This window comes from Dipteris shenzhenensis, chromosome 21, assembly GCF_047967505.1.
Source record: "Dipteris shenzhenensis isolate YYH24624 ecotype China chromosome 21, Dip_SZ_1.0, whole genome shotgun sequence".
Classification (NCBI taxonomy): domain Eukaryota; kingdom Viridiplantae; phylum Streptophyta; class Polypodiopsida; order Gleicheniales; family Dipteridaceae; genus Dipteris; species Dipteris shenzhenensis.
Window position 1 is genome coordinate 40,149,099 of NC_141616.1, and position 9,669 is coordinate 40,158,767.

At 39.3% G+C, this 9,669-nt stretch overlaps 1 protein-coding gene across 3 annotated transcripts; it reads right to left on the bottom strand.

Moving 5' to 3' along the window:
- Window positions 1-6,335: 6,335 nt before the first annotated feature.
- Window positions 6,336-9,378, bottom strand: LOC147888855 (putative mediator of RNA polymerase II transcription subunit 26b). Of its 3 annotated transcripts, none has more exons than XM_087392677.1 (9): window positions 8,902-9,378; window positions 8,624-8,692; window positions 8,442-8,524; window positions 8,269-8,336; window positions 8,035-8,159; window positions 7,815-7,842; window positions 7,270-7,508; window positions 7,093-7,153; window positions 6,336-6,966 (listed from the first exon to the last, which is right to left on the bottom strand). In XM_087392677.1, the coding sequence occupies exons 1-9, from the start codon at window positions 9,277-9,279 to the stop codon at window positions 6,830-6,832; spliced, it is 1,188 nt and encodes a 395-aa protein (XP_087248803.1). In that variant the 5' UTR covers window positions 9,280-9,378; the 3' UTR covers window positions 6,336-6,829. The 3 variants fall into 3 exon arrangements, with proteins under 3 accessions (XP_087248803.1, XP_087248802.1, XP_087248801.1); XM_087392676.1 differs by having other exon boundaries at window positions 7,270-7,511; XM_087392675.1 differs by having other exon boundaries at window positions 7,270-7,514.
- Between the last annotated feature and the right edge of the window lie 291 nt (window positions 9,379-9,669).

Here is a 9,669-nt window from a genome sequence, read left to right on the forward strand (position 1 = left end):
ATTGATGTAAACTTTAACAATATTGCATTCCGAAAAAGAAATTAGGAGGAATGGTAAAAGAATTTTTCTTTATATTGAGTTTGCCATCTTTAAGCAAAGAATTAGTACAAAAGTGTCAAATCCGCCAGGTAGTCTAGGCTCTGAGGTCAGGGTCTACTTACCTACCACCATCCAAACCGACCAGTTGTTAGAACAATGAAGTTGAATTTGAGTAGACAAGTAATGCTTGTATCCCCTGGCTTGTTATCGCAGAACAAGAACACACCTTTAAGAATTCTAAGATAGAAAGGATCTTTAAAGGAATGTAAAAAAAGCAGGGCTTTACATTCTAAAGTAAGTAGAGAAAGTGAGAAAACATTCTAAGGGGGTAATCCTCAACCCTAAGTGGTAATTAAGGGCCAAATAAATAAATTAGTTTAAAGCTAACCAAGGTGAAAACATTAGTGAAAACCAAATTTGGTTTAAAGCTAACCACACCCATTAGTAAAAATAGCATACCAAAAGAATCTAGCTTTTTAAGTGAAAAAAATCCAAGGGGGGTAGTCATCACCCTTGTGGGAAAGAATCTTAACAATTAAATTAAAGATGATGGGGGGTAATCCATAGCCAGTAATCCACACCCATCATTGGAAATTCATGGCTAATTTAATGAAAAAAGGTTAACAAATAAATGATCACTCTAAAGAGAGAAAAAGAAATTGTATAAATGAAAAATAAATGGATGAAAAAGAACTCATAAAGGAAAAATAAATGGATAAAAAAGAACTCATAAAGGAAAAAAGTATATATATATATAGAGAGAGAGAGAGAGGAAAATGAGTTCACAAACCAATGTACGAAGCACGAGGTATGATAGAATTTTGTGTGTGAGTGTGTGTGTGTGTGTGTTGTTTTTTTTTTTTAATGATTTAAATGAAAAGACTGAATGCAATGAAAACGAATCTAGTTATAAGTGAATGGTGAAAAACTATAAAGAAAAAATTATGCTTATAGTAAATTATTTTTTTTTAAAGAAAAGATAATGACATGAATGTAGAAATAATGAGTTCTATAGGTTGATAACAAACATCACTTGGAAGATTGTATGAAGACACGTATCAGAGGAGGCGTTGAAATCATAGGGTGCACGCTACTATTGTTCATTTATGTAGATGGTGTTACAGTCTTCTTCGCAAAAAGCAAGAAGCACAAGCAAGCACACTTAGATGCACATGGAAATGTTTGCAGTCACTCAGGAATGCAAGTCGATATAGCCAAGACAAAAATAATGGTAATCAAGACTCGGAATAAATAGATGGATTTCACTCTCGAGGAGGAGCCTTCGCCTACAAAAGCACTAGGGCTGGAATTTGAAAGATAACTACAAATGGAATGAATTCATGAAAAGGAGAATTTTGGGAGGGCAAAAAGCTCTACACAACTTCCAAAATAAATGCAAAAAGGTGCATTTATGGAATTGGGAGATGAGGAAGTTTCTATCTACAATGCTTGTGCAAACAATGATCCTCCACGGGTGTCCATCATAGGCACCTAGGCTCTCTAGAGCTTATTGGAAAAGAATAGAAAAAGTACATAAACGCTTTCTCATATGAGAACTGTGGGTCAACAAGGCCTAGACTCCCCATCCCATCCTATTGGTTGTGAGGAGTATGATACCTCTCAAAGCAGAAGGCTTATGTTAATACATGGTCTTCCTCAACAAGCTTGAGAAGATGGATGCAAACAGGATACCACACAAAGCACAAGGACCACTGGATGGCACATAGAGTGAAGGAAATGGATGGAATTCTAGGGCATAATGGCTACCGATATACCAAAAGATATAGGAGGAATTGGAAAATTAGTGATAGAAAATGTTACAGAAACTGTGGCAAGACCCGAGGACCAAAATGCAGTCTAACAAAAACAAGAAATTAATATGATGAAGAACTATGAGATGCAACCTCGAGAAGGATATATCAAAGTTCAAAAGGCATTCTATCTGCAAAATGAAAACTAGCTCACATGAATTAAAGGTGAAGAGAGGCAAGTGGGTAAGAGCAAGGATCCTAAGACATGTAAGAACTTGCAAAATTTGTCCCACATGGGAGGTAGAAGATGAACATCATGTATTCCTAAATGTCGAGCCTAGGCACACATCAGAGAAAAATATAGGGACAGCAAGTTCAACTCGGAAACATTATTGGAACAACCAGCCAAAATATTGGGAAGTTACCTAAAAGAAATTTTGGATCACTGCAGCAAAGTTCTCGGGCTACCGCACAAGTCAGCTATGCACGTTCTCACAACATAGCATGCTTGTAAAGTAGTGGTCAGTCCCATAGATCCTGAAGTGCATCAAGAGGACTTTAACACAACCATACCATTATCATATCTCTCCTCTAGCATAGGTTGGCCCTTCGTATGCCACATCATGATTTAGTGATCTCTCTCTCTCTCTCTGGATTCTTTGCTTGCATGATCTTGCTTGCTGGCCTTTTTAAACATAGTTGATTGTGCTTATTCCTTTGGGTACATGTTAGTCTTAGAGATCTACATCTACCTACGGCTACTATATTTGGGGTCTCTGCTTGCTATGTTTGGGGTCTCTGCCATCTTAGGAGTGAGGCCAACCATGTCTGCACTGTGTTGCCCAACAGACTTTTCTGGATCACTTATCTCATGTTCTCTCAAAGTGTGTGTGTGTGTGTGTGTGGGAGGGGGGGGGAGGGGGGAGACAAGACAACAACCCCTTTTACATAGTGAAAAGACAAAAGAGTCAGGGTAAAGGAAAGAAAGAGAACATTATAGAATTAAGGAAAAGCACCTATGAAATTGCATAAAAAGTATATAAGAGCTTTGATAAGAAATGACAATAATGTTTTTGCAAAAAACAAAGGAGCTTGGTGGAGTCCTAATAAGCATCTCTTTTATTGAAGAGGAGAGTCTGCATCCCTGCTCTCATCCAACAAGAAAACATGGTAAGAACCACCTTAACTTTAATTGGGAAGACAGGGTAAAGGAAAGAAAGAGAACATTATAGAATTAAGGAAAAGCACCTATGAAATTGCATAAAAAGTATATAAGAGCTTTGATCAAAAATGACAATAATGTTTTTGCAAAAAAAAAAAAGGAGCTTGGTGGAGTCCTAATAAGCATCTCTTTTATTGAAGAGGAGAGTCTGCATCCCTGCTATCACCCAACAAGAAAACATGGTAAGAACCAATTATCCAATTTCCCTATTTTCTCCTCTCACTAATCACTTTTCTCTCTTTTTCCTAAATTCCCTAAGTTCAACTCTCTCAAACTTCTCCTCTCCCTATTTTTCCTCTCTCTCCCTATTTTTCCCTAAGTTTTTCTTTTCCTCTCTTTAACCCCTTTTTTCCTAATTTCTTTTATTTTATCCTAATTTCCTATTTTTCCCTAATTGTTCTATGTTTCTCCCTTTTTAGCTCTAATTTCTTCTAAATTTTTCTTTTTCTTTTTGTTTTGCTATTCTCCCAATTTCTCCTTTTTTTTCTTTCATTCTTATCCTAATTTTCTATTTCCCCCTAATTGTTCTCTATTTCTCCATATTGCTTCGTATTTTTCCTAATTCCTTCAAATCCTTTCTATTTCCCCTAATTCTTCCCAAGTTTTCTAATTTTCCCTTCTTTGAAATTCCTTCTTTGAAATTATTTCTTTAAATTTCTTCTGTTTTAAAACTCTTAAAAATCTTTCTTTAAATACCTTTGAAATTCCTTTAAGCTCCTCTTTCTTTTAAATTCTCCTTACCTTATGCTTTAAATCTTAAAATTACATTTATTGCTATAATCCTTAACTTCTTCCCTCCTCCTTCTCCTTTATGTCCACACACCTAAATACACTAAGTTTTTTCGCCTTACATAATTATTTATTTACTTCTCCTTCAATTCACCCCAATTATTTTTACACTTAAAGCATACTATTAAAAATTAGCTTTACAGTTTTGCCAAAAAAATTGGAGTTTAGTGAAGTCCTGATAAGCATCTCTTTTATTGAAGAGGAGAGTCTGCATACCTGCCACTATCCAACAAGAAAATATGGTAAGAACCTACTTAACTTTAATTGGGAAGACATGTATCATAGACACCCCTCCCTTGTTATTAGGGTCACTATAAAATAGTGGCTTAAACATAGATTTAAACAGCTTGATGTAGACTTTAAAGGTGTAAAAAAGGAGGAGTAGAGAGAATTTGAATAAAAGGAAAAAGGATTTAAAAAGTTAGTTTTAAAAAAATAATAAAAATAATTGGGGGGAAAATCAAGTGAAATTAGGAAAAATTATGGGGAAGGAAGAGGAAAAAATAGAGAAGAAAATTGAAGAAAATTGTTAAAGATGTGCGGCGGGGGGGGGGGAGAGAGAGAGAGAGAGAGAGAGAGAGAGAGAGAATTTAGAGCTTTAAGAAAGAAATTGAAAAAAAATTAGCAAGAATTGAAAAAAATTAGGGAGTGTTTGTGCAATAGAAGAAAAAGGAATTAGAAAAAATAGGAAAAGGGAAAATTAAGAAATTAAGTGGATGCAAAAGAAAAAGGAGTGTGTGTGTGTGTGTGTGTGTGTGTGTGTAGATCTTGGATTGGTAGCATTGTATTTCTTGTGATAAAAGGGTGTGTGTGTGTGTGTGTGTGTGTGTGTGTGTGTGTTTAGATCTTGGATTGGTAGCATTGTATTTCCTGTGATAAAAGGATCTCTTATGGTCAGCTCTATGTGTGCCTCTCTATCCTATCCATTTGTTGCCCATTTTCTCTCAGATGCCCTCTCCACACAGATTTTCTTGCGTTCCCTTTTGAACGTCTTTCTCTCTAATTCATCATGTTGCCACGTGCCACCCCTATCATCTCTAAAACATCTGTAATGAGGAAATCCTAGGCTAACTTTGTGGATGTAAAATATTCTTGCAATCTTGTTTTTTTAACAATTGGCCTTATGTTTTGAAGACAAAAGTTAAGTACAAAAACTAACAATCTGTATTTGAACCACTTCGAAATGTTGCATTAGATAAATTTGTGCTCTTTTAGAATCAATTGTTTCTTGCTCTTATGGTAATAGACATGTAAAAAGATATTTTCTTATACATGATACCTGTGGAAAATAAAACAACTTTTAAAAGGTAAACAATAATCTTAAGACTTTGAATGGAATGTGTTCTTAAGAACCCATGCAAGGTTCTTGCTTCATCCACAATAATATATATTACGAGATGAAGGAAAGCTAAGAGAGATTTGGTTGATGCTTATTCTTAGACGAAAGGAAAACATGATCACAGATCTAGTTTGGGATTGGTTTGGGTCTCTGTCTATTTGTTGTGTTGCTCCCTAATAAGCTTTACTAGCTTCGAAATATTTCACACCTCAATGTATGCCAATTGCCGAGGAAATTGTACATATTCCTTCATTGGATACATGTTTTAGTCATCCTTCGTGCATGAACTTTCTCATAATATTTCCATTCAATGGGAATTTCTTATCTTCTTACTCATGAAAACTTCTTAGTTTTCGAGGTTTTTCTTTTAAAGCTTCCATTGGAATTGGAGAGCTTGTATTGCAAACTTTTTACCAAAAGGCTCCCCATGACGCATTTTTGCCCTCAATTAATCTATTATTCTCAACAAGGCCCAACTTCTAGTCCAACTATTTGTTATGCCTTAATAACTTCATTTAGGCAATGTCACAACTTTCACAAGCAGTAGTAGCAATCAATCAAGCCAATGCAAACAAAACCTGAAAATTTTAGAAAGGCCCTTATCTTGCCCAATCTCTCCCATTGCCCCACAACACAATGCCTATCCACCCCTCAACCTTACCTTTCCAACCCATACACACTCATGAGTTAATGCTAAATAAAAAGAGTTGGGAGGACATTTGCTCATTGGTTGTATAGATAGTGGATGATGTTGAGGATGATGATGATGCATGTACATGCCTGAGCACAATTTTATGTGTGTGCATGCATGCGCGCGCGCGTGTGTGTGTGTGTGTGTGTGTGTGTGTGTGTGTGTGAGAGAGAAGGGGGGGGGGAGATTTCTCATTGATTTCTATAGAGGTAGCTCACCTTCACCGCTAGTATGTTTGATAAATGTATATATAACTAACATTTATAAATGTAGATATCAACTCTATCTTATTTTTCATTTTAATTATGCTTTGTACCAATATTTAAATGTATGACACTCTCCTCCCACTCTCTCTATGCATATCCGCTCTTAATCTTTCCCACTAAGGAGGGCGTAAGTAGGTGACCAATTCTACTAGGCAGACCACAAAAGACACACACTACAACTGAGGGATTGATCAGAAGTAATGCGGGCGATGCGAGATCGTTTTAAACTTCTTGACCATGAATTTGCTTAAACAATGCTCAAACAATAAAAAATGATACATAGGAACCTGTAGAACGGACACTGCAGGTCCCATGTGTGCAGCCTTGCCCCCATTTTGGGGATCACTAAAAGAGTCAATTTTTCCATCGAACTCAGCACTCAGTTCAAGTCCTTAATAGACTCTGCAGACAGCTCCAAAAGCTCTTAAATCGGTTCAAAAAGCCTTCGATGTTGCTTGTACTTCAATGCCCTTAGCTCATCTTGTAAGTTGCTGACTGTCTTAAGTTTCCATCTTGGCAACTCTACTGGCTAGCATGCATCATTTACCAGTGCGAAGCGTCATTAACCAGTGCAAGATCACCGATCCAGAATGAGTAACCATTCACAAGAAGATTGAGCTTTTGGATCCAACTTTTGAGCTTTTCTGTCAGAGAGATTTGGGCAAGCCAGGCAGTCTGGAGTATACGAAATTGTTGAGTCTTCTCAACTCAAATGGCCCTTTTGTGTACAGTCTACCTGCAGCTCATGACCCGAGGTCGAATTGGAAGGTTGGATTTGCCATGCATCAAGGGATACTTCTTGGGCCGACCTGGACCTCCCTTTGGTAGATCATGAATGTCCAAAACTTGAATAGTTCGTTGCTTCTTAGCTGTACAAAATTTCATACAAAACGTGAGAAAGCATTCCCTACATCGCGATGAAAAAAAAGCTCACAGCAAGAACCTCTACTGGAACCTCTTTTTTGTGAAGCACATTCGCCAAAACGTGCACTAACCGTGTTGTTCTCGTTCGTAGTTCTCCCGTAAATTTCTCTTAGCAGCCAGAATCTTCTCGTCCTGTCAATAAAGCATATGAAACATCAAATCTTGGCTAGCTCCAGAAATCTCCCTCCATACACTCTCCAACCAAATACGACCCTATAACCGAGGTAAAGTGTGTCAGAAATACTCACAAAAAACGAGAAGTTAACCGAAGGCTTCGACGTCTCCATTGTCTGTTCGATTCTAGCTTCAGTTCTCCTTTCCACAATATGATTGAGAGCCTTTCTTTCCTTTTCGAGATAAACCCAATCCTTTGATGTTTCCTGTCGTTCCTCTACCCTTGGAGCACGCTCCAGTTTTCTGTTCGAAGGATGTGCATCTGGTTCCCTTGTCGAGTATCGAGCTCCCCCATGGAGAGCATCAGGGCCGGCTGCTGCTGCACGAAAAAACAAATTCCAAGTTCTTTGAACATCCCAAAAGTTGATTTCATCCAGACCACCAACACGTAACCACAGACGTGCCAGTCAATAATTCCACAGTGTAGTGAGCTGGATCGCAGATAGCAATGAACAGAGGGTATAAAACGTTTCCTTGTGTAAATTTTTCATGCTTGTTTTTCCCTCTAACCTAAGTTTGCAGTTCAGAGCAAGCATATATATACTGGCATCTATTGAAAATCCCCTGAAACATAAGACATAAAGATAATGAATTTGATTCCACAATGCTGAAAACTTACATGTCACGTCATCCATGAAGTCCCAAAGCTGCGCTCCAAAAAAAGCAAAAACCAACACAGTTGAAGAAAGTAAGCCAAGGTTGCAAATTTCTGTGGGAAATTCTCTACAACTAGGTCTAAATTCTATATAAGTTTGCACGAAGCACCTTACATATCTAGTTCAATTATTAATCGAGTGTTAATCTATAGAGCTTCGGGTGTCAAGCCTTAAAAGCCAAACCTGAAACATATCTACAGAAGCCGTTGGAGCTGCTAATAGAGCTGCCTCATCCATTGGTGGAGAAGGTAATCCATGCTCCTCCTCATCAACCACTTGCCAATCAAGTGGAGTATTTTCTGCCAGTTCTGCAAAATGTAGCAGGGACGGTAACTGAGGAAGAGTTCTGGCTTCTTCTCGATTCCAGTCACATAAATACGCAAATGAAACATTTCGAGGTGCCCACAAATCGCATACCTGCAGTGGCTGCTGCAGCAATATCTACTGCGCTTCTACAGCAAGCTTGAGCAAGCTCCTTCCATTCTCTGCAATATCGAGAGAAAGGGGTTCAGAAACCCAGTGGTAGAGCACCACTTCTGCATGTTACAAGCTAGGCTATCGCTTGGAAAATCGGTCGCCTAAGCCTTCACCTCACTAGCCGTCTTGCGAGAGTTGCTACTCTCTTGGATGAATGCTTGCGCAAGCTGTTAACGACTTTCCCGATCTCTGTGTCCTGCAAAATGTTCCCAGAAGTTCAACCGCATGCTACAAGGAGATCGCGCAGGGAAATTGAAAGCCTCTTCAGTCGCATGTACACAGTCCATAATCGAACCTTGAGTGCATCGAAAGACAAGTGCATGAGCTCCAATCTTCGCAACGAGTTGAAGGTTTCCCTCTCCGACTGTCAGTTTTACGAAAGGTAGCAATGTCAGAGTCTCGAATGTACCAATGGCGCTGGCTGCAATTCTAATAAATATGGCCACCTGCCTAATTCGGCAGAGAACACAAAACTTTGATCGCTTTGTCCTAGTAAAGAATTTGACACTACCAATTACAAAGAAAACGCGTAGTTAATTTTCTCAAGCACGTTGAATTTGAAGGCAAAGCTACCTGATAAGAGTCAAGGAGTGTTTCTTTGATATGAAGCACGTCCCTTTTCGACAAAATCTCTTCCTCTATTTCCTCCGTTAACGCTTCTACTTCGTCATAAGCATGATCAGGAGTGTTCCTGTATTCTTCAACGCTGTGCGGTTCATCTCCGGCCAGATCCCCGATGCCGCTGCTGCCTTTGCTTTCGGTGAGCTGAGGTCCATCCAGTGCGCAAACGTGCAAATCAAGCTTTTCAGGGGCGAAAAGTTTCCGGGCGAGGCGATCTCTCTTGGCAGGGAAGTCGTCGGGGTTGTCGGTGTAGGCGAGAGTGAGGGCACGCTCGCAGACGGTCCAGAGGTCGACGCCTGCGCCTTGAAAGAACACTCGCCAAGTTTCCATCAGGGAGAGCTAAGAGAGGAAGAAAGCAACAGGAAAAACGAGGATACTGCAACCGGGAGGATTGGAAGAGTAGGGGGAAGGAGGGAGAGATAATCTGCAAGGAGCCGAAGAAGCCGAAGACGATGAAGACTAGATCTCAAAAGCCACTAGCGGTTTTCTCGTCCGAACAGTGTACTAGCGGTTTTCTTCTTCAAAACCACTCGCCTCTGCCCTTTTGACTCCTGTTCAAAACTCCGACCACGTGATAAATGAGCCCTTCGCCACGTCCTCCCGTCCACGTCGGATCAGGTCATGCCTCTTGTCACCCTTCTCTGCCACCTCAAACTTGTGCCAGGTGTGACTCAAAGGCACCGCTTACACGGAGTGCCACGTGGAAGACGTTGACCTAAA

Bases quoted from the DNA above. Each gene is read 5' to 3' on its own strand.
- LOC147888855 (XM_087392675.1), bottom strand. From the start codon at position 9,279: ATGGAAACTTGGCGAGTGTTCTTTCAAGGCGCAGGCGTCGACCTCTGG. The intron at 8,160-8,268 runs GTATGCGATTTG...TACATTTTGCAG, and splicing joins TGCTGCAGCAGCCACTGCAG to AACTGGCAGAAAATACTCCA. The intron at 7,843-8,034 runs GTTTGGCTTTTA...TTTGGAGCGCAG, and splicing joins CTTCTGTAGATATGTTTCAG to CTTTGGGACTTCATGGATGA.